General features: G+C 42.4%; 1 protein-coding gene across 4 annotated transcripts in view; it reads left to right on the forward strand.

The window, feature by feature from the left end:
• Positions 1–13,707: 13,707 nt before the first annotated feature.
• The window catches only part of LOC129775706 (intersectin-1), a 39,926-nt gene continuing 28,215 nt past the window's right edge, over positions 13,708–25,418 (forward strand). For all 4 annotated transcript variants that reach the window (XM_055780731.1, XM_055780732.1, XM_055780729.1 and 1 more), the window contains exon 1: positions 13,708–14,386. In XM_055780731.1, the coding sequence (XP_055636706.1) occupies positions 14,226–14,386 (161 nt within the window). In that variant the 5' untranslated portion in view covers positions 13,708–14,225. The remainder of the gene's footprint in view (positions 14,387–25,418) is intronic.

Below are 25,418 nucleotides of genomic sequence, written 5' to 3' on the forward strand. Positions count from 1 at the left end.
GTTATTCGGCTTTATTCTCGCTATCGCGCTAATGGACTTATCTGCTTTCTCGCAGACGTAGTCGACGTGGTTGTTGAAATTCAGCCGGTCGTCGATCATAACCCCCAAGTATTTCAATCTACGCTTAGAAGGTATCACGTGTTCCCCGACTGTAATTTCCGCTCGCTGCACGGCTTTGCAGTTACTCACCAACAATACTTCCGTTTTATTATGAGCAATCTGCAGTTTCACTGCTTGCATCCAGTTCTCTACTGAGACGATGGACTCGATTGCAAGCATCTTCACCTCTTCGAGTGTCTCGCCTGCCACTGTGAGAGCGATATCATCCGCGAAGCCCACGATCTCCACGCCTTTGGGAAGGTTCAGATTCAGTACTCCGTTATACATTACGTTCCAGAGCGTTGGGCCCAGGATAGAGCCTTGTGGTACGCCGGCCGTTATATTCAACGTTGTCCGCCCCATGCTCGTCTCGTAGACTAGGACGCGGTTCTGAAAGTAGCTTCCTAGAATTCTGCACAGGTACCCAGGAACCTTCATACGGTGTAGGGACTCGGTGATGGCTTCCCAGCTAGCGCTGTTGAAAGCATTCCTCACGTCGATCGTTACTATAGCACAATGTCGGTCGCCCCTCCGCTTTTGCTGTGATGCCTTCTCTGCTTTTTTAACCACTGTCCGGATAGCATCAACGGTGGACCTGCCTTTCCGGAATCCAAACTGCATCTTTGACAGACCATGGTCACTCTCCGTACATTTCGTCAGTTTGTTGAGGATAATCCTTTCCAAGAGTTTCCCGAGCGTATCCAGCAGGCATATAGGCCTATAGGATGTTGGTACCCCCGGGGGCTTTCCTGGTTTTGGCAGCAACACTAACTTTTGGATCTTCCATTTCTTAGGAAAGTGACCATCATCCAGGCATTTCTGTAGCACTATCCTGAAGATGTCCGGGAACGCCTGAATCGCCGTTTTCAAGGCCGCGTTGGGGATTCCGTCGGGGCCGGGCGCTTTCTTTACCTGCAGTCTCTTCGCCACTGCTACCAGTTCTTCATTGGAAACTTGAGAACGTTCGGTAGCTATTTCGGCGTACGGTGTCGGTGGCCATACCGTAGGATCATGCATCGGAAATAAACCCTCCACAATGACCTTCAGTTTCTCGGGACACGATTCGACGGGCGTCACAGGTCCTCTGATCTTCGCCATCACGACTCAATACGCGTTGCCCCATGGGTTGGCATCTGCCTCTCGGCACAGCTCCTTAATACAGTTCGCTTTGCTCATTGTAATTTCCCGTTTCAAGGCGGCTCTAGCTGCTCGGTACACCGTATTACGTTCCTCTCTATCAGCACTGTTTCGTGCTCTCTGAACGCGTCTTCTGGCTCGAAGACAGCTAGTGCGAAGGTTGCGGAGAGAGTCGTTCCACCAGTAAGCTGGGCGTCTTCCATTTTTTGGTGTAACTTTCCTCGGCATGGTAGTGTCGCATGCTCTCACCAGTAGATCTGTCAACTTTTCTGCGTTCCAATCTGAAACTCCGCTATCTAGACGAAGTGCTTCGACGAAAAGGTCCTTGTCGAAAGCATTCGTCTTCCACTTCCGCTCACAGCATGTTGTCCTCCGAACTAGCACGTGGTTTCGTTGACCGATTCTGTACCGGATCGCCTGGTGATCACTGTGCGTATACGACTCGCACACTTTCCACTCCGTACTCGCCAACAGCGATGGACTGCAAAAAGTAACGTCGATGATGGATTCGCGCCCATCCTTCCGGAAAGTGCTGGTGGTACCTTCGTTCAGTAACGTTACTTCCAGCTTTGCTAGAGCTTCCAGTAGACTATACCCTCTGATGTTGGTGCATCTACTTCCCCACTCCACCGCCCAGGCATTGAAGTCGCCTCCAATGACGATCGGTGTTCTACCAATTAGTTCCTCGGTCATTGCGTCTAGCATCTGGTGGAATTTATCAGTTGTCCATCTCGGGGGAGCGTAGCAACTACACATGAAGATTCCATTAATTCTGGCGATTACGAAACCTTCATGTGAACCTCCAACCACTTCCTGGATAGGATATCTGCCCATCACCTGTATTGCAGCAATCCCTAAACTATCCGTCGCCCAGCTGCCGTTATCACGGGGTACTCGGTACGGCTCCGCTATGATTGCAACGTCGCATTTTGTCTCTGTTGTCGACTGCCACAACAGTTGCTGAGCTGTGTTGCAATGGTTCAGATTGATCTGAATTATCTCCGTTACTGCGATTCTGCTAACGCCTTCTTATACGAGGGACACTTGAAGCTTCCTGTCGCATGGTCGCTGCCGTTCTCTGGTTTGCAGAGCAGGCATTTCGGTTGCTTCGTGCAGTCTCTCGCAACGTGCCCTTTCTCACCGCATCTCCTGCACAGTTCAGACCTATCGGGGCCTGTGCAGCTTCTTGCCTGATGTCCAAAGCCCATGCACTGGAAGCATCGCTCCATCCGCTTGGTCACCCGGGGCACCATCTTTAGCGAGCAAACCGACCAGCCAACTTTTATTTTGATCGTTTCTACCATCTTATTGGCTGCGACTGTTGAGAGCCGTATCGACGCCGTCTGCGTACCACCATACGCCTTCCTCATACGGATCGTCATTGGTGTATTGTCCAGCTTACACTGTTCTATCAACTCGCGCCTTAGCTCCTCGTCTGTCGTGATTTCGTCCAGATTTCTGCATTCGACCACTGATTCCTGGGAAAGAGCCCTCACCTTCACCTCCTCACCGAGCGACTTCGCAACCAGTTCCTTGAAGGCTGAGCATCTCTCCTTTCTGGGTACGCCTGGTTTTCACCACCTTCTCTCCCAGTTCTTTCAACTCCGGATCGTCCCTCACTTTCCGTAGGAGTGATGCATAAGTCACTCCTTCCTTCACCTCGACGATCAGGGCCTCTCCCTTACTTCGCTCGCGTCGGGGCCTAGGTTTTTTTGTCTCCTGCACCCCTTTCTTCTTTACTTCTTTCTTCTTTCGTTTCTCCGTCTGTTTTTCGACAGTGCGCCATCCACTGCCTTCACCTTCCTTTTTGTTTCCCAGGTTATCATTTTTAACCTTCTTCAGGTCTTCTTCATCCCCTGGGGTATCCCTCTTCCTTTTGTCCGATCGTGGATTTCGTGGCGTCTTCGGCGTCTCCTGTATCTCGACGGACATCTTCACCCTTGCTTCAGCGAGTGCTTTTTCGACAACCTCTGCTCGCGTCCTTCTGTTCACGGTCAGCAGCCGTAACGGCCGATTTGATGCTTGTGACTAAATGTTTTATCTTAGTATGGACATTGTTTTTGTCCTTAATGAACTCGTAGAGTTCGTTCACTTTTTTCTTGACCTCCATCAAGCTTGATCTCCCGACCTGCAGCCCTTCTAAAGAAGTGGTGGTGTTGGCTTTATGCGTTAGCACTTGTATCAGGCTACTCTCTCCTTGTTGTGGATCCTGTTGGTGTCCTGTAGGATTCGCTATGGCTGTCTGGTTGCGAATTGGTGATCTCTGAAGCTTACCGCTCCTTGCGAACACGCTCGCCTCTCCTGTTGGTGTGTCTTCATTCCCGTCGTTTCGTCTGTTGAATTGTTCGAAGGTATACATGTCTGTTGGGTCCCAACGTCGGGCCGCTATCTCCGCTCGTTGTACATAGTCGCTATCAGTGATCCCATGGTTATCTATGCAAGCAGTGAGGCCATGCAGGGGTTGACACGGTCCTTCATGGGGACCGTGTTCAGAGCCAGATCAGCGCAAGTCAGGAATGTGACATCTGACGCCTAGTACCTAGTGCCTGAGCCTAGACGAGCATCGAACGTACCCGAAGACTTGCCAAGTTATTACCGGGACGGGGGCAATCGCACTATTAGCCCACACGCCGTTTCAGGAAGGTGTCACTCTTCCTTACTCAGGGAACAGGATAGTCCGACTGTCAGCCTTCAGCGTCGTGTTGAAATCGTTTCCGTAACGTGTCCATTTTCCATGTCGTAACCAGTATGTCGTAATCAGAATCTTACTGGCGTCGATCCTGATGTGCTTGGCACTCCTTTCGTGGCTCCTGTACACGGTATTTCCCCCGTGCAATCTCCAATAGGCTTTACCGCGCCCTTACTCGCGTTGTCACCCGATTAGTCGCCTCATACGACAGGGACAGGGACCAAGACCCGAAGTGCTATTCTAGGCCGGCAACTCCACGGCTGGGGAGTACGGTGCTTGTTCAATTACATTCGTGCCATTCTTGTCCAAAAATTCGTTCGCAATGATCGATCGAAGAGCTGGTACACTATCGTTGTGCGAAATCCAAATCTGGCCTTTTGTGACGATTCTTCTCTCTCATTTCAACGTTTCGCCACATGAAATTTCGGTTGGCAGCACAATATTCCAAACAATATCTTTGACCTACATAATTATTCGACTCCAGTTATAAATCGCCTCAGGAAACAACTGCAACAGAAACAACCATTCAGAAAAAGTGTAGTAGACTAGAAATATTGTCTAACATTTTACTACTTAAATTGGGACTTTCTCTATTAGGCAGCAGACTACTCAACTCTAGGTTCGAATAACTAATGATTTATTGTTCTGATTTCATATCAGCGAGACCCATAGAGAACGCTCGGGCATCGATGTGGAGGGTCGATGCCATTGCTGACACAGCGTGTCAATTGCGCGTGGATGTTTAATTTACCAGTCGGCGCAATTTGACACCATGATAAAATAATCAACCGTAGCAACAATGTTGCATCGGTTGGCGACTTACAGTGTCGCTCAAAAGTGTTCACCACACCTTCCCCCTTTCGGAAGAAGAATGTAGCATAGCAAATTATTCGTGATTTGAATTTTAGTTGAGGTTCTCTAGGAATTTCGCTGATGATAATACAAAGGTTTACATTTTTGTTCTTATACACCTAAAATATATTGACCATGATTATTTCGAAAAATTTAAAATTTATTATTTATATTTCGTAGAGAATATTTGTCCCTGAATGGATTTGAATAAATGAATGACCTTTCCTTCCCTCTTTCAAAAGTAAATTTTAAATTTTCTCATTTATAGTTTTATAATTCTATTTTTATGTACTTTCATTTGTTTTCCCTGTGCCAAATCTTCCACATCACAGTTGCATCCTTCTACTTTTACTATTTTAAAGGGACCTATATAGAATGGGTCCAATTTTTTGCGATTTTCGTTAGTAATATATATTAAATCTCCTACAGATACATTGATTGGATTCAGATTTACATTCAAATTTTCAGTTCTTAATCTTTTTTGTTCAATTAATTTGTTTCGAGCTTCTGAATGACTTTTTTGTAACTTAAATTTCATTTCATTGTAGTACTGATCAAGGTTATAGATTGGTTCTATTTTTGTATTAAAGAGGTCTTGAGGTAAATTTGGTTTTCGTGCAAAAACTAACTCAAATGGTGCATATTGTGTGTCCGTATGTGGGGTTGTATTATATACAAAAGCGTAAAAGTTAATCCAGTCATCCCAGTCGTTATGATGTTCATTGGAGAACGATCTCAGATACTCATTAAGGCATCTATGATTTCTCTCCAAAGCACCGATAGACTGAGGATGATATGCGGTTGAAAATGTTTGTTTGAAATTTAATATTTTACCGATCTGACAAAGTACTTCATTGCAATATTCAGTACCTCTGTCCGATCTTAGTTCTAAAAAGTTTCCGTATGTCAAAATAAAGTTTTCCACTAATGCACGAGCAATGGTATTAGCTTCCTTATTTTGAATTGGTATTAGAACTATAAATTTTGTGAGATCGCACTGCAATGTAATACAATAACGATTATTTTTTCCTGATTTAGGCAATGGCCCGACAGTATCTATCGAAATAACATCAAATGCTCTTACTGGAGTAGTTGTAACAATTGATGCTTCTTTCGTTTTTTTCGTTATTTTGTTCGTTTTACAAAACTCACAGGCCTTTATGAATTTTGCTATAGAACTCTTCATTCCATGCCAGGCATATAGATCACGTAGTTTTAGGTAAAGTCTATGTTGACCTATGTGACCACCGATAGAACTGTTATGAAAATCATGTAAGATTTTCTCGATTTCCTCTCTATTTTGTATATATCTTGGAGGTCTGTATAGAAAAAATTCAAAATTTTTCGTTTGTTTAGTGGCAATTTCTTTGAATTTTTCCACTGTTATTAATGAAAACATTGTATCATTTAATGGTATAGCTATCCTTTTTTCATTTATATTCATCATAATTCCATTTAGCTCTGAAAGAGCAGACTCTAGTGTCTGACTTCCATTTAGTAAGCATTCTTTATTTATCTCAATTGTAACAAATGTTTTCTTTAAGTTTGCGCTTTTTATTTTTATGTGTATGACGTCGTCTTTTATTTCGGTTAATATCTTTTTCATAACCCTAATTGGTTGTAAATTTTCGATTTCACGCACAAGAAGTTGATCAGGCTTCTCGACTTGTATAATCGGTTTGTTTTGTTTTGCTGTTTCATTTTTCCTACTCATGGACCTTGTGTTTACCACGAGCATTGTTTTGTTTTTCAGGTCGTCAGATGACACGATTCTTGAGAGTGCATCTGCGCCTACATTGTCTTTTCCTTTGATATGTACTATGTCAAAATCGTAATCCTCGAGATCAAGACGCATTTGTGTTAACTTTTTGGTAGGTTCCTTCATTCCAAAAAGAAAGACAAGGGGTCGATGATCCGTTTTGATTGTGAATTTTCTACCATACAAATATGGCTTGAAATGATTGATAGCCCAATGTATGGCAATCATTTCCTGCAATATTGTTGGCTTTTTAGAATCTGCTTTGTTCAATGCTTTACTTGCATAGGCTATTGGCAGATCATGTCCGTCTACTTCTTGAGATAAGACTGCTCCACAAGCTGTGTTGGAAGCGTCTGTGGTCAGAATAAATTTCTTTGAAAAGTCAGGGTAACTTAAAATTGGTGGAGATAATAGGTTTTCTCTGAGTTGTTCAAAAGATGTTTGGCGTTCATCATTCCAAATAAAAGTTGAATTTTTCTTTAACAATTCGTTTAATGGTTTTGCTATCTTCGCGAAGTTTGGAACAAACTTACGATAGTAATTACAAAAAGCAACGAATCTACGAACTTCGTCCGCATTCGTTGGTACTGGATAATTTTGTATAACATTAAATTTTGTGTCATCAGGAAGTATTCCCTGATCAGAAATTTTATGGCCTAAGTACGTTACTTCTGTTTTAAAGAATTGGCATTTTTCCGGATTGAGTTTCAAATTGTATTGTCTCAATCGTTCAAACACTTTAGTCAGATTTTTAATGTGATGATTTGTAGAACATCCAATAACTACAATATCATCGATATAAACAAATGCACATTCTGGCGTCAATCCTGCCATGGCAATAGTCATCATGCGCTGAAAACTGTTTGGGCTTATATTCAAGCCAAACGGTAAGCGCGTGAAGGCGTAGTGCCCGGACGACGTAGAAAACGCAGTGTATTTCTTAGATTCTGGGTCCAACGGGATTTGGTGGAATCCTGCCATCAGGTCCAAGGTGCTAAAATATTTAGCCCTTCCTAACTGATCCAAAATTGTGTCGATTCTTGGAAGTGGAAATCTGTCGGCTAAAATTTTCTTGTTTAGCTGTCTGAAATCCACGACCATCCTCCATTTTTTATCATCAGTGTTCGATTTTTTGGGCACCAATAAAATTGGTGAGTTATAAGCCGATACTGAATGTTCGATTATTTTGTTTTCCAGTAATTTATTCACTTGACCTTCAATTTCGGAATTTTGTGCGTGTATACTCCTATAATTTGGAATATATACGGGCACATTGTCCGACAATTCGATGTTTTGAGTGTAGAAGTTATTTGTGGTCAAATAATCTTCTCCCAACGCAAAAATGTCATTATATTCTTCTATCAATGTCTCAAAATGTTTACTAGCGTATGTTGGTATTTCAGTAAAGTCAATTTTTTGTTTTATTTCATCCGATCTCTGTTTAATTTCGGTATTTTTATTTATATTAGCTATAATGAAATCATTCAATGGTTTAACTATGGGTTTAAAATTAAGAATAAGAACTGGTTTATCCGTAGTATTAATAAATTTAACATATGTCGTTTTCGGAGATACTAAAGTGTTCCCACAAAAAATTCCGTTCTGAATTTCCTGTGCACACACTAAAGCATCGTCTTCAAGTTTTAAATTTGGGATACGGCGAATAACTTCGCATCTTTCCGGAAGCAGTATTCCTTCATTAAGATTATCTTCAATTGGAATATTAACTTCTATATTATTAAACGTAAAATTTAAAATCCAATATTCATAGTTAATGCTACACTTATATTGTGATAAAAAATCTCTTCCCAATATTCCTTCAGTGCATATTGGGAAATCGTTATTGACCAATTGAAATCTATGATTCAATTTTAATACATTCTGAAATTTCAATGTAGTAATCGTTGAAGCTACAGTTTCCAATTTTTCACCGGATATACCAGAAATTATACATTTATTAGTTCTATCTACTATTTGATTATTAACTACCTTACCTATTTTGAAAATTGAAATGTCAGCCCCTGAGTCAATCATGAAAGTACACGTTGAATTGGCCATTTCAACGTATGCCTTCACAAAATTTGATGCAGTTGCATTTATTGTGAAAAGCTTCGGAGTTGACCTAAAAAATTTTGCTGTGGTGGTTGTTGCTGCTGCTGAAATTGGAATGGAGGTTGTTGGCACTGGTTCCAATTTTGCACATTCTGCGCATTTTGTGGTACTGGTGCCATACCATTTCCAGTTTCTGCAGTTGCGTAAAATATGCGTGGTTGCATGAATCCACGTCCATATCCTCTTTGCGATCCCCTACCACGTTGATTTTGAAAATTTCTTTGATTGTCGTATTGCTGGAAATTTCCTCTGCCGCGACGATTGAAAAAACCGCCACGGTTACTGAAATTATTTTGAGCATAAAAATTTCTATTCCCACGGTTTTGATTTCTACCGCGTCCCCGTTGTAAATGGCCACGACGGGTATACATTATTTGCGAGTTTTGATTCGCAGATGATGCTCCCTCGTTTTCAATCACCTTTTCTATCGCATCAGTTAAAGACGAAAATTGTCCCGCTTTTAGCAAGAGCTTGGTTTCACTGGACCTAACTCCGGTGCAAAGTGCTTTTACTCCCTGTTTAACAGCCATTTTGCAGGCCGTTTCAGTGGGAATATTTTCCGATATGTATGCTTTTTCCAACAGGAACACTAAGTTTTCGACTTCGTTGGTAAATTTATTGATATCACCAATCTGCTTCGTTTCTTGTAGTTTTGCTACAAAAACATCAGGAGATTTTTTCATTCCACAACATGTCTTAAGCTTATTTATTATTTCTTCAGTGTTTTGTGGTCTGTCTCCGACAGCTGCTCGAGCTTTCCCGGTTAGTCGAGTTTTAATAAATCTGATTACCGTCTCTTTCGCTGCTGATTTTTGTGCAGCTGTTGCATCAGCGAATTCCGATTCCACGCTGTCTGCAAACAGCGCAACAGAATCAATAAATTGATTCAACCCTTCCGGGTTTCCCTCATAGGTTTGGACGATAGCTGTTCCCAGCTTAATGTCCACCTTCGGGGTAGCCATTTTATTTTTCTTAAACAATTGGTTAAATGCTATTATTATTTTTACTAACGTCGTAAATTTTAATAACTGTTTTGCGGAATCAAGTTTGGAATTAATCAATACTTGAATACCGCCGAATAAATCTCTGGCCTCTAACACAATTTCCCTCTGCTCGTGATGTTCATAATCATCGAGCAGATATAAAATTGTGTTATAGACCTGTCTGGCATATTCTCTTTTGGCGAGTAAAGTATTCCTCAGGTATTTTCTGTTAGGACTCTTTTTTAGATTTATGTATATAGTTTTCAATTCGTTTAACAAACTTCGTTCCTCACTTTTCAATTTCTTCAGCATTGGCGAGGTGGAAAAATTTGGCACTTATTTAAGAAAATGAAACAAATGAAGGTACTTACATTGAATTCTTCATTTAATTTATCTTTTTCACTGATATGTGTTAATTAATCTATAATTCATATATAAGTGTTCATTGCACCACCGTCGCTCCGTTTCGCCGATGTTCATGTAGTAAAATTCTAGCAGCGTATGGAATGCGGCTTTCTGCGATTCATTCAAAAGATTGTTGCGAAGATATTCCAAGCATTTGTCACTCCGTTTCGCCGATGTTCACACGGGGCCGTCCCGCCTGTCGCCTGCTTCGTGGTTCTCGTATCCGTTTCGATTAGTGGCTTCAAGTCGGATTCTTTACAGCCGTTGTGCACTGAGTGGATATTTTCGGAACCCAGTGCTGGTGATGAAGGACAGACATAGTGGTGTAATTTGGTGCACGGGCGCGTTCTCGCGGCTTCGTCGGCAGACTGTATGCTGCTGGAAGACTGCTTCCACTTCCATATACAATTCAGGAGCACTGGCGCCCCACAGTTCATTAGGCAGCTCTTTCCCCTGTTCGCCACTCAGGACATTGTTCACTTAACACTTCAACATTAAAGAGGGATCCAGTAATACCACTTGAAAGTCAAGAAAAGCTAACATGTAGCGCATTGTCGCTACAGTCCACTGTCCAACACTAAATTCACTGAATTTTCATGAGGAAATCACATCCTCCCGCCAGCGACACTTCGAGGCACGGTGCAAAACAGCAGAACCGTCTCGCCCGCAGAACACTCTCACTCTAATAGTGAGGCTGCCACAGTCGCCATCTAACATTTTACTACTTAAATTGGGACTTTCTCTATTAGGCAGCAGACTACTCAACTCTAGGTTCGAATAACTAATGATTTATTGTTCTGATTTCATATCAGCGAGACCCATAGAGAACGCTCGGGCATCGATGTGGAGGGTCGATGCCATTGCTGACACAGCGTGTCAATTGCGCGTGGATGTTTAATTTACCAGTCGGCGCAATTTGACACCATGATAAAATAATCAACCGTAGCAACAATGTTGCATCGGTTGGCGACTTACAGTGTCGCTCAAAAGTGTTCACCACAATTGTAATGTTGTAATGTATTTCAAGAAGATGTGGGTAATGTCGGAGACATAACCGAAGAGACGTAAGATTTCTCTTGGACGTAACCATTTCAGTAACACAAATTGGATCAATCAAAACGAGGCACATAGTGCATTTGGACAATGTTTGACATTTCACAATTATTCGATTGTTTATCTCAAAAAAAGGTGTTCATTGTGACAGATGCGTAGAAATACATATTTCTTATCAATTGATGTAAACATTTTTGCGATCTATCAAGAAATGCTCGAGTTATAAGCATTCGAAAACTTTTAGTTTTTCGGTTTTTGATCGGTGCCTAGATGCCTATTTTATTCCATATATCTTTTGGCTAGACGTTATCCTACATCAAAACAAAAATTAACCGGGTAAACGTAAGACACCATGCCGTACATTGCTAATGGCTTTCATCCACTTACCGGACAATCATTGGAACACAGATTTGCGTGCCGCTTTCGACGGCGGGTCGGCTGTCGACTCGGATCGCGTCATCTTGGTGTCTTGGGCCATCTCGATTCCTTATCTATTTTAAATGCCCCCCATTCTTCGCTAAATCGTCCCCATTACATTGGCCTAAGAATAAATTTAAAAAAACGAAAGCTAAAAAAATTATTTATAATAGAAATGTGACCCATTTATACCCATACACATTTTTCCCGCGCCACAATATTTCTAGCCTAATACTACACATTTTCTGGGGTGATTTATTCCGGTCACGAAATTATTCATATCAGGAATCACTGAGCAGAAAACTTTAATTTGTTTATAATGACGCTATTAACAAACTGATTGAGAGATCGCACTCAACATTGACATCAGGACCACTGACGGTAGTACCGACATGAAAAAGATTAAACATTGGAAAATGTTTAGCGGGGAGATTCAAAATTACAAATTGCTGGTATATATTTGACAGAATGTATGTATGTATTGACATTCTAGTCAATATTCAGACCACAAAACTTTTTAGCTGCATCTTGAAGTCTTCCATTCTGGTTTTAGGCTAAGCGCAAATTGAGAAGAGTATAGCGCGAGTAACTTGGCGCGATATAGCGCCTGTTTTTGCGACTAATGAAAACAGATAGAACGGCGCAAATTGGTCAGGTGACGCGAAATGGTGCAGCGCTCGTGAGACACGAGTCGCGTGACGCTGTGGCTGAACCACAATTTATCATTCTGGTCGTGCCGGTCGTGCCGGTTGTGGTGGTTGTGTTGGTGAACAATCATGTAGCGCCGGGATTCTGACACTATATGGTTGTGCCGGTCGGGTGGTTGTGTTAGTAAATAAATATATCGCGCAACTCTGTGTGAATCAGACATTGTATGCGAGTGCCCCGTTATTACACCAAACTGCGACTCAATATGCGCACCACCACGCTACATTTGTGGCACGCTTGAGTCGGGTTGGTAGTCTCGTGTTCGATTACGAGCGCTATACGCTCTTCAATTTGCGCCTAGCCTTATTCTAGATTTATCGGACAATTCTCGCGTAATTTTTGAAAAGGTCCTATGTAACATTCACATCAACTCGAGAAAAACGAAGTTGAAGATCGGAACATTGTTCCGAGAATTGTTTCAAAAGGAATCGACCTTTATCACTACTTTTACCAGTAGCAGTCAATAATAACTCCGCAAAACCAATCGTAACTGTTTTTATGTGATTTTAGTTTGATATTGAAACCTCCGAGCGAAAAATGTTACATTGGACGTTTTGACTGACCGCTTCGTACATTGGACAAATTACGTTCTACGATGACAATTTGTATATAACTACTGAACAACGCTTCAAATACTTGCATTTCGTGCTAAAAGCAGATCATTATTGTTATAACTCGTTGAATTGCACCAAAAACGATATCAACACCCGAAAATAACAAAAACTCAAAATGTCCGAAGTGCGACTTCGTGTTGTTTTGATTGCTTTGTTACTTCGGACGTATCGAGCGTCAGAGGAAAGTGGCGTCCGAAGTAATAGTCGAGTGCTTAAAATTCGAATCTGTACATTGGACATTTTTTGTATCGGTAATAAAAAGGTGAAAAGGATAGATACTTGAACGGTTGTTTTCGCATTGCATTCAATGATTGAGCACTAATAGTATGCATCCATTAACTCGATTTGTTTACATTTGTTACTTAAGGTGGCCGTACACTGTTTGCCCGGAGGTCAAATATTTGATATTTTTGATTTGATAAGGTTTGATTTGATATTTGTACAAACACTATTTTGTTTGCCACTCTTCAATTTTCAACAGTAGTAAACAATATCAAACACCGAACATGGAAAAAATCAACTGAAATATTCAAGGTAACCTAACCATGTACCGACAGGTTCGAAGAACAGACTGAAAAAATATTTTGGGCATCCAATAATTGAATATTTGCTTGTCGTGTTTTGTGTAGAATATATTTGATCAGTACACGTTGACCAAATTTTATCTGTCAAAAAGAGTCAAATATTTGGCTTCGGTCAAACAGTGTATGAGCACCCTTAGGACCTTTTCAAAAGTTACGCGAGAATTCTACCACTTTAACATCCCTTTGAGTAAACTGAATTTAGTGTGTAGAGCATGAAAAAGTTTAGCAACACACCCAGCTTTCCAGTATCGATTCGTTTTGGGGAAGTGACATTTCAAAATTCCCATACTTCTGACAGAATTGGAGAGTCAAGAAGTATTTCAGTAGCAAAAGTAACATAGTATCTGTTGGTCGTAGATTCTAATCTTTAATGATTTTTTCTTCCAAATTATTGGATGGTAAAATAGTGAGACAATTTCTTGGAAATTACAATTCGTTCGCTTGGTGATTTGTGATCGTAGATGATGTGAAACTGTGTCGAGATGTTGCGGAGAAATGTTAATGCACAGAGGGCAGTAATGTTCAAATTATAAAAGGACTGAAAAAAGTTCCACTCCTTGCTGGAAAAATAATCGATAATTTTATTGGATGTGGCTCTCGAGAACAGGAGCAGCAAAAGTTACATCCAAGTAGAAAAGTAAATTTTCTCAGTTACTGCGTCGAAATCAACTGCGATTGTATAGAAAACACAATAAATTAGTTGGAAGTGAACAGAAGTTATCGCTTTGTGAAGCGGTGTAGCAGTTATTTGCTGATAAAAAGCGTCATTTGGTGTTTTGTTGTGTGGAGAAAAAACAAGTTCAGTAGAACACGATGAATGCAGCGGATCCGTTCGTGATTACGTCCCGCGAGAGGATGAAGTACGAGGAGCAGTTTAAGTTTCTGCAACCGGCCAATGGAGTAGTGACCGGGGCGCAGGCGAAGGGCTTCTTCCTCCAGAGCCAGTTGCCACCGATGGTTCTAGGACAAATATGGTGAGTGGATGGGGGAGAGAAGGATGATGTTCACATAACTGTTTCACTGATAAGGAGTAGTGGATATTGGGAAGAAGGAACCCATCCGAATATCAATCATTGCTTGTAGCAGAATGTTACACGACGGAATGCATGAAAGCTTGCATTATATGCATGTTGAGATGAGAAAAAGATCAATTTTTGATATTATTACGTAGCCTATCGTTTAATTGTTTTCCAGTTCTATTTTTTACTGAAACAGCTTTCAAAACCTGTTGATGTTGAAATAAGAAAAAAAGACGATAATTTTGATATATGTTTAAAAATAGTTTGAAAATTCAATACTTTCCTGTTTTCAGACCATAACATAAAATATTAAACTACTTTTATATCTTTTCTATGCTCATATTTAGAGTCGAACAAATTATCAGGTTTAGTGAAAAGCTAGGGACACAACAGTAGCTATTGAACTGTTTATCTTAATAGTATTATGATTGGGTTATTTAAGATAATTAGACAAACCAGGAATTATGCAATATTTTTCTGGATCAATGCTTAGGCTGGGTATTTAGTAGTGATAAAACTGATAGTAACACATCTTTTCAAAATAATAACGAACGATGATTAAGTTTTCCATTCAGAATCAATATCCTTCAATAGAAAATAAAGATGATTTTTATGTGGATATATTGAAATAATTTTCATACTGGACGAGTAAGAGTAAGGGTGGGTTTAGACTAGTGATATATTCATGTGAAGAAATATGATGAGATTTATAGAAATCGCATCAACCGTTTACACTAGCGTGAACTTCTATAATGAATATATTCATATTTTCGGTGAATTTATTCACCTGAAGTAGAACTGCATCCAACTTTAGTGATTTTTCACCAGTTAGAAATTCACAAGCGTTTACATATGCCGAATTTATTCAAGTTATATCAAACTGACCAGACGTCCCGACATTTCGACAAATGTCGGCGGGACAGTCCCGCATTTCGACAAAATGTCCCGCGTTAGATTACGTCCCGCGAAACGTCCCGCATTTGGCAAAAGAAGCTAAAATGTCCCGCGATATCAACATTTTGCAATATTAGAATTTGATCATGTTGATTTTCTTAAATGGATGAACTTCAAAAAACATTTATTTGGCGGACCGTTCAATGAATCCGAAGGATAACTCGTTGAGCCAGTTTCATCGCACCGAACGTGTACTTTTTGTTTAGAGAGTGTCAAGTAGAAACGACAGCAATAAAATTGGGATTTTTTTGTGTCCTATTGACCCGCAGGGACCGACGTGAGTTAGACGAAAAATTCATTCTCGGTCCTATAGTTCATTCGGGGATCAATGTGTTAGATAAGCCGGAAGAACTAGTGGATGCTGGACAGGAAGAGGCAGAGATGTTTGATGGAGTATTGTAAATAAAGTGCCAGGCGGACTTGCGGCCGGAACCTCAACCATGGCCGATGAAAAGGTAAATGTCGGCATGTTCTTTAACCTTTACGTGGCTTTAGCGGTCAGCTGTTTCTCCGTTTTGCCCATGAAGTTATTGAAGGAAATCTTCCGTTTGAAGTTCGCCCAATTTTTTTTCTATCCCTCGCAGCTGGGGGATGTTGGTATGGTTGGCGGTTTTCGCTACGATGTTTATTTTCAGCCGATTCATCTCCTCCATTGATCTCTCAGCTGCGTGATACCTCTTTATGAAAGCGGCAACTTCCGACAGGCACTTTGTGTATATCTCTGCGTTCACCACAAGACTGGAAAACAGTACGGCTTGGACATTCTCTCAGCGCCGATCGTCAGCCAGAGACGTCAATGCTTACCTCAATTGTGGGGTACCAGGTCCCCTGCCATTCGTTGAATTCTAGCGTCAACTAGGTTTCATCATTCATTATGAGCACGACATAGTGCTTCGCCTGAAAGAAGTTTTTCACCAGCACCTCCAGCTACTTCATCTGACCTCTTCTGACGCTTCCGCATAAAAATGTTCATTCTGACCAGATACTTCTCCACCGTTTGGCCGGTTGTTTCGATCTCCCGGCTTGAGGAGCGGCAGGGAAAGATGTTGTAAATACCAAATCGGTTATATCCGGTGGACACGAAGTGTCTCAGGATGTCCATCTTCTTCGCTGGAGCTGGCAGTGTGAAAAATCATAAAGTTGCTTGAAGGCATTCGCCAAGGCTGCTGCGAATTAACAGCGTTGAATCATTTTTGTTGAAGGCCTAATAAACATAAGATTCAAGGAAAATTTGTTCCATTGTATTATCTTATCTAGTTTTTTTCCATCGCCATCCGGAATTAGTCAATTTTTCTAATGCATGCGTTAACACTAAAGTTTAAAAAAATCGCTTCGAATTTTAAAATATTCCATTCGGAAATTTGAAAAAAATTTGTTGAATTCGAATCGTGGTTCCCAGGCTTAAATGCTCTGACTGATCGAGTTTTTTTCAAACGTAAGCAAAATTTGTACCACAGAAAAATTACAAGATGAAAGAAATAATACAGATCAGGTTCAATTGCAAGGACACATGTTCAGAATTTCATGAATAAATGTTATGTTCAAATGACGTATATACATAAATTTTTTTTTGGGTGTCCCGCGTTAGACCAAGTGACCATCTGGTCACTTTAAGTTATATATACCTCGAATAAGTGTATCATATTTATTCTCACCCATTTACACCTATTTTCATGTGAATAAATCCATCTATAGCTATAGATCTCCCTAATGTAAACCCACCATAAGACATACGAATTGAAATATGCAAAGAACATCGATCACTTATTTGCATTCAGGATTATAAAACAAGAACTGTCTTCAGGGAATGATAATCTGAGGGAGGGTACACTTACTTACTAAGAAATAACAAAAGTTCCAGCCTATCCTGTATATCCGAGGTAATTTAGCATGTTGCGAAGCAAAAGAGATGCCACTCATGCCCTTGGGTACGTAAGTGACCCTGTCGATTTCGTACCACTCCAGGACATTCTTTGAATAGTGGCACGAAGCTAGATCCGGCCAGAGGATCGTAAGGCCCTCGTCTTGCTTCGACAGATGAAGCGGACGCTTCTGTAGACAGTCCTTGAGATAGATCTGCCCGTTTACAGTTTCGGTAGTCACGAACGGCGCACTTCGTTTGCCATATGAGCAGATCGCTTGTCAAGTCATGTATTTCTTGGCAAACTTTGAAAGTTATTGCTTCCTTACTTCCTCTGGAACATTAAACTTGTGCTGGGCGGTGAAGAACAGTAGCCCCGGAAGCTGCCGGAAGTCCGCCTTGACGTAAATTTCATCATCCGTGATGAGACAATGAGCCTTCGTCAGCATCTAGGTGTACAATTTCCGGGCCCGTGACTTTCCCACCGTATTTTGTTGTTCGTCACGATTTGGAGGCTTCTCTACGTATGCAGTCCATCCCGATCCTTGGCTCTTTGAAGGAAAGACTTGGACAGAACTTTTTGGCTACATCCCTGACGCCCTGAAGCATTGGGAGTCCGCTTAAAGGCTTTCACGACACGCTTGTGATACTAATCACTATAAGAACTTCCATTCTGACCGCATTTCTCCTTCCGTTCGATACTCAGGATATCGTGGTAATGTTCAATCACACGACTTACCGTTTACTGCACGATTCCGAGTTTTCCGATGTCCCGATGAGAGAGTTGAAGATTTTCCAGGTGCTTGCGCAAAATCCGCCTCAGGTGTCACCCTTAGAAGGGTGACATGACCATGACAAGTATGTTATATTGAAAAAAAAATCATGATTTTGAAGGAAGGTAACCTGTTATTACTTATGGTATTATCTAACAAACAATTCACTATGGAAAAGTCCAAGTTATAGAATGTTATTTGTTTTTTTATGTTTATTATTTCGTCATACTACATCTTTCATTACTGTCCTCATTTTCATTTTCATGTTATCAAAAATAGGATGACCAAAATGGTCGATGAAATAAAAATTATAACTTTCTTATCTTTATAGATAAAGGTAAACATAGTTCAACAATGTTGTAGTCCCAGTTATTTGAGACATCTTTATGGAACAAAGTTTTTTTTCTATCTCTTGAAATAACCTATATAGCGCCTTTTTTCTAAGTTGCGTTAGGGTCACCATGAAAAAAACGGGTTTTATACTCTAACTTTTATATTTGAAATTCTACATACAAACTGTCTTCGAAAGATTTTTAGAACATACTAGAACAAACATTTTGCGATGCAGAATTTTGGTCACCCTATTTTTGATAACATGAAAATGAGCGCTCTACCATATGTACCAACTTTGACTGTTTTTGTCTAGAGAATAACCGTCGAACTCTAAATGCTAATTTCCACTCAAATGCATCTCCTGGACCATTGTGGATTGGTTTGGGGTGGACGCATGATGCAAGATGCGTCGGCTGGCCTAGCATATTTGTTTGTGAATGCACCTAAAGGGTAGAATATGATTTCGCATACATTTGGCCGTTAACTAGGTGTTCCCGTGATTTTTTATATCACGGAAAAGATATTTCGGATCTACGGAGGATTGAATAACCTTGTCTTGATGATTTGAGTGTCGAACGCCCAAAAGAGACCACAAGCGAAAAAATATTATTTCTTATATATTCGAACAGATCGCAAGATAATTCCAAAGGAAAACAAAATATCCATTCATCAATTTATTGAGAATTTATTTAGATGCAACTTCAAACGAATGATTACTAAGCCAATGGTAGTCCTACATTAACTTTGCCCACTGCTTAACGTAGGACTACGTCTTTCATTGTTATACCGGGGTGTTAAATCAAAGTTTCGAAAACGAAAGCGTTACGCCGGAGACGAGATTTTGAGCGTTAATAGCTCCTAAACAACTGAACGAAGGGGTATGATAAACACCTCATTCAAAAGATAAAATGTCTACGCGTTATATACAAGGTTTTCCAACTTTAAATTCCGAAAGTAAATTGAAATAAAACACACTTAGAATTCGAACTTCGATGAAACTTTTATTTCAAATTAATGTTTGGTTTATGCCATTATGTGTGAAATACAACATCATTTAAATGTCCACCTAGGGCTTCCTCGCACACCTTGATCCGGAACAGGTATTCTTGGATGACTTTTCGGCACATATGGGGCGGTATCTCGGTCATAACTTCACGAATGTTGTCTTTCAAATGATCAAGAGTTTGCGGAGAGTTGGCATAGACACGGTCTTTCGCATAACCCCACAAAAAAAGTCTAGCGGGTTCAAATCGCATGATCTGGACGGCCAATTGGCATCACCAAAACGCGAAATTATGCGTCCCTCAAATTTCGTTCGCAATATGGCCATGTTCGGTCGTGTTGTGTGGCACGTGGCGCCGTCCTGCTGAAACCACATGTCATCCGTATCCATATGTTCAATTTGTGGCAAAAAAAATCGGTTAACATGCGGCCATAGTGCTCACCATTCACAGTTACCGTCTCGCCGTCCTCAATTTCAAAGAAAAACGGCCCGATGACTCCACCAGACCATAATGCGCACCAAACAGTGACTTTTGGCGGATGCAATGGCCTCTCAACAATTACGTGTGGATTTTCTGAGCCCCATATACGGAAATTTTGGGTGTTCACATAGCCACCGAGCTCGAAATGTGCCTCATCGCTGAAGAAGATTTGATGCGAAAATTCATCATTTTGCTGCTGTTGTTCGTTCACCCAATCGACGTATGCCCGACGCATTCCATGGTCACCACGCTCTAATTTTTGTACCAGTTGGACTTTATATGAATGTAGGTGCAAGTCCAAATGCAAAATTCTCCACAATGATGTGTTTGACAAGCCCAATTGCTGAGCACGCCGTGGAATCGAAACATTCGGGTCATCCTCCACACTGGCAGCAACAGCAGCAATATTTTCGGCCGAACGCACATCACGACGTTGCACAGGTTTCACAATATCCGCTACGGATCCAGTTTGTTCGAATTTACGCACTACATTAGCGATTGTGTGCTCTGTAAGCCGTCCATGACGACCAAAATCCGTCCGTAATGCTCGAGAAACATTTGCCGGTTTTTCATCATTTTAATAATATAATTTAACAAAATTAACACGTTGTGCGATGCTAAAATGATCCATATTGTAAAACGGCAGACATTCAACTAACGATATGACGCTTTGGTTGACAGCTATGTTGTTGTCAGCGCAGGGCTGTATACTTTCGAAATGGAAAACCCTGTACTTGTTACCTTTTGATCCAAAAACTTGTTTCAATAGCCTTAAAATTGCTTTCAAAACAGGCTATTGAACTCACCAATCGGTATATAAGCGAGCGCCGCTCGGAAATCCACTCAGTTATAATATAACAGCGATTGTAGCATGTTGTCGCTATTGTGGTGAAGCTAACTTCGGTGTCATCAAGAACCTGTTTGTGTACTTCAGGCCAGAAGGGAATCCATCAGGAGGAGAGGGATGCCACTGAAAAAGCGACCAAGAACGTACCAACATCGAAAAACGGTTCCGCTTGAGGCATCGGAGCAGCCGCCACACACACACATACAGACGCGGAATTCTTTTCGTTTGGTTGTTATCTAGCATCGAGAAGAATCTGGAAGGATGTTATCGTTGCTGAAAAATAATCTGCCACTTCCCCTTGGAAAAATTACATTCAAGGGAAAGAGTTTATTTTAATGTTTTCTATCTATATAATACTGCGACCAAATACATTTGGTTTTGTGATTTTTCAATCAAGTGCAATTAGCAGGAAAACTTCTGAAGATTGTTCTTCCCCATCAGTAGGATTCGTATCCAATATTGTATGCGTGCGCAACGGAAAATGTTTCGCATCGCGAAAATCATATAATTTTCAATCGATTATTGCTCAGTCGCTGGAAGTTTCAAACTCATTCTGTGTGTTCTTTGTGCAATTTGGTTGGTTCAAGTCAATCACGAAGAGCAACTACGAATTATACAGTCTACCCAAGCTCAAGCTCAAGCTCAGTCGCTGAAAGTTTCAAACTCAGAGAGTTCATTCGCCTCTAGTTTGCCTTCCAAATTGCCATCGTAAACCATACCTTTTCTCGATTCAATCACGGACAAAAAGTATACTTAAGCAATATTCTAGTGGTGAAACGCATTCATTTTTCGTGAAGACACCGACTGGACAACATCGTTGCTGAACGGCGAGGGATCGATTGATTCATTATCTGAACTGACCTGAAACGCATTCAGTTGTTTCGAACTGTGAGGGAGCGCAGAAAAGTCGATCCGTCAGGAGGAGAAGAGAAGGCGATCAAGATTGTATCAGCGACGAAAAACGGTTTCGCTTGAGACATTGGAGCAGCCAGTAAGATCCTGATTACGACATACTGGTTACGACATCGAAAACGAACACGTTACGGAAACGATTTCAACACGACGCTAAAGGCTGACAGTCGTACTATCCTGTTCCCTGAGTAAGGAAAAGAGTGACACCTTCCTGAAACGGAGTATGGGCTAATAGTGCGATTGCCCCCGTCCCGGTAATAATTTGGCAAGTCTTCGGGTACGTTCGATGCTCGTATAGGCTCAGGCACTAAGTACTAGGCGTCAGATGTCACATTCCTGACTTGCGCTGATCTGGCTCTGAACACGGTCCCCATGAAGGACCGTGTCAACCCTTGCATGGACTCACTGCTTGCATAGATAACCATAGGATCACTGATAGCGACTATGTACAACGAACGGAGATAGCGGCCTGAAGTTGGAACCCAACATACATGAATACCTTCGAACAATTCAACAGACGAAACGACGGGAATGAAGACACATCAACAGGAGAGGCGAGCGTGTTCGCAAGGAGCGGTAAGCTTCAGAGATCACCAATTCGCAACTAGACAGCCATAGCAAATCCTACAGGACACCAACAGGATCCACAACAAGGAGAGAGTAGCCTGATACAAGTGCTAACGCATAAAGCCAACACTACCACTTCTTTAGAAGGGCTGCAGGTGTGGAGGTCAAGAAGACTTATGCATCACTCCTGCGGAAAGTGAGGGACGATCCGGAGTTGAAAGAACTGGGAGAGAAGGTGGTGAAAACCAGGCGTACCCAGAAAGGAGAGATGCTCTTCGAGCTCAAGAGGGATCCGGCGGTCAAAAGATCAGCCTTCAAGGAACTGGTTGCGAAGTCGCTCGGTGAGGAGGTGAAGGTGAGGGCTCTTTCCCAGGAATCAGTGGTCGAATGCAGAAATCTGGACGAAATCACTACAGACGAGGAGCTAAGGCGCGAGTTGATAGAACAGTGTAAGCTGGACAATACACCAATGACGATCCGTATGAGGAAGGCGTATGGTACGCAGACGGCGTCGATACGACTCTCAACAGTCGCAGCCAATAAGAAATAAAAGTTGGCTGGTCGGTTTGCTCGCTGAAGATGGTGCCCCGGGTGACCAAGCGGATGGAGAGATGCTTCCAGTGCATGGGCTTTGGACATCAGGCAAGAAGCTGCACAGGCCCCGACAGGTCTGAACTGTGCAGGAGATGCGGTGAGAAAGGGCATGTTGCGAGAGACTGCACGAAGCAACCGAAATGCCTGCTCTGCAAACCAGAGAACGGCAGCGACCATGCGACAGGAAGCTTCAAGTGTCCCTCGTATAAGAAGGCGTTAGCAGAAACGCAGTAACGGAGATAATTCAGATCAATCTGAACCATTGCAACACAGCTCAGCAACTGTTGTGGCAGTCGACAACAGAGACAAAATGCGACGTTGCAATCATAACGGAGTCGTATCGAGTACCCCGTGAAAACGGCAGCTGGGCGACGGATAGTTTAGGGATTGCTGCAATACAGGTGATGGGCAGATATCCTATCCAGGAATTGGTTGGAGGTTCACATGAAGGTTTCGTAATCGCCAAAATTAATGGAATCTTCATGTGTAGTTGCTACGCACCCCCGAGATGGACAACTGAGCAATTCCATCAGATGCTAGACGCAATGACCGAGGAACTAATCGGTAGAACACCGATCGTCATTAGAGGCGACTTCAACGCCTGGGCGGTGGAGTGGGGAAGTAGATGTACCAACATCAGAGGGTACAGTTTACTGGAAGCTCTAGCAAAGCTGGAAGTAACGTTACTGAACGAAGGTACCACCATCACTTTCCGGAAAGATGGGCACGAATCCATCATCGACGTTACTTTTTGCAGTCCGTCGCTATTGGCGAGTACGGAGTGGAAATTGTGCGAGTCGTATACGCACAGTGACCAGGCGATCCGGTACAGAATCGGTCAACGAAACCTCGTTCTAGTTCGGAGGACAACAAGCTGTGAGCGGAAGTGGAAGACGAATGCTTTCGACAAGGACTTTTTCGTCGAAGCACTTCGTCTAGATAGCGGAGCTTCAGATTGGAACGCAGAAAAGTTGACAGATCTACTGGTGAGAGCATGCGACACTACTATGCCGAGGAAAGTTGCACCAAAAAATGGAAAACGCCCAGTTTACTGGTGGAACGACTCTCTCCGCAACCTTCGCGCTAGCTGTCTTCGAGCCAGAAGACGCGTTCAGAGAGCATGAAACAGTGCTGATAGAGAGGAACGTATTAAGGTGTACCGAGCAGCTAGAGCCGCCTTGAAACGGGAAATTATACTGAGCAAAGCGAACTGTTTTAAGGAGCTGTGCCGAGATGCAGATGCCAACCCATGGGGCAACGCGTATCGAGTCGTGATGGCGAAGATCAGAGGACCTGTGACGCCCGTCAAATCGTGTCCCGAAAAATTAAAGATCATTGTGGAGGGTCTATTTCCGATGCATGATCCAACAATATGGCCACCGACACCGTACGCCGTAATAGTTACCGAACGTTCTCAAGTTTCCAATGAAGAACTGGTAGCATTGGCGAAGAGACTGCAGGTAAAGAAAGCGCCCGGCCCCGACGGAATCCCCAACGCGGCCTTGAAAACGGCGATTCAGGCGCTCCCGGACATCTTCAGGATAGTGCTACAGAAATGCCTGGATGATGGTCACTTTCCTAAGAAATGGAAGATCCAAAAGTTAGTGTTGCTGCCAAAACCAGGAAAGCCCCCGGGAGTACCAACATCAGATAGGCCTATATGCCTGCTGGATACGCTCGGGAAACTCTTGGAGAGGATGAACAGACTGATGAAATGTACGGAGAGTGACCATAGTCTGTCAATGATGCAGTTTGGATTCCGGAAAGGCAGGTCCACCGTTGATGCTATCCGGACAGTGGTTGAAAAAGCAGAGAAAGTATCACAGCAAAAGCGGAGGGGCGACCGACATTGTGCTATAGTAACGATCGACGTGAGGAATGCTTTCAACAGCGCTAGCTGGGAAGCCATCGCCGAGCCCCTACACCGTATGAAGGTTCCTGGGTACCTGTGCAGAATTCTAGGAAGCTACTTTCAGAACCGCGTCCTAGTCTACGAGACGAGCATGGGGCGGACAACGTTGAATATAACGGCCGAAGTACCACAAGGCTCTATCCTGGGACCAACGCTCTGGAACGTAATGTATAACGGTGTACTGAATCTGAAGCTTCCCAAAGGCGTGGAGATCGTGGGCTTCGCGGATGATATCGCTCTCACTGTGGCAGGCGAGACACTCGAAGAAGTGAAGATGCTTGCAACCGAGTCCATCGTCTCAGTAGGGAACTGGATGCAAGCAGCGAAACTGCAGATTGCTCATAATAAAACGGAAGTATTGTTGGTGAGTAACTGCAAAGCCGTGCAGCGAGCGGAAATCACAGTTGGGGAACACGTGATAACTTCTAAGCGTAGGTTGAAATACTTGGGAAGCATGATCGACGACCGGCTGAATTTCAACAACCACGTCGACTACGTCTGCGAGAAAGCAGAGAAGTCCATTAGCGCGATAGCGAGAATGATGCCGAATAACGCAGGACCTTGCAGTAGTAAAAGACTTCTTCTGGCTGCTGTATCCTCGTCCATACTGCGGTATGGAGCACCAGCCTGGTCTGCGGCTCTCGAAACCCACCGGAATTGTAGAAAACTGGACCGTAAGTTTCGGCTCATGGCGATGCGAGTTGCGAGCGCGTATAGGACGATTTCGTTGGAGGCAGTCTGCGTTATCGC

The sequence above is a fragment of the Toxorhynchites rutilus genome, chromosome 3 (assembly GCF_029784135.1).
Source record: "Toxorhynchites rutilus septentrionalis strain SRP chromosome 3, ASM2978413v1, whole genome shotgun sequence".
Lineage (NCBI taxonomy): Eukaryota > Metazoa > Arthropoda > Insecta > Diptera > Culicidae > Toxorhynchites > Toxorhynchites rutilus.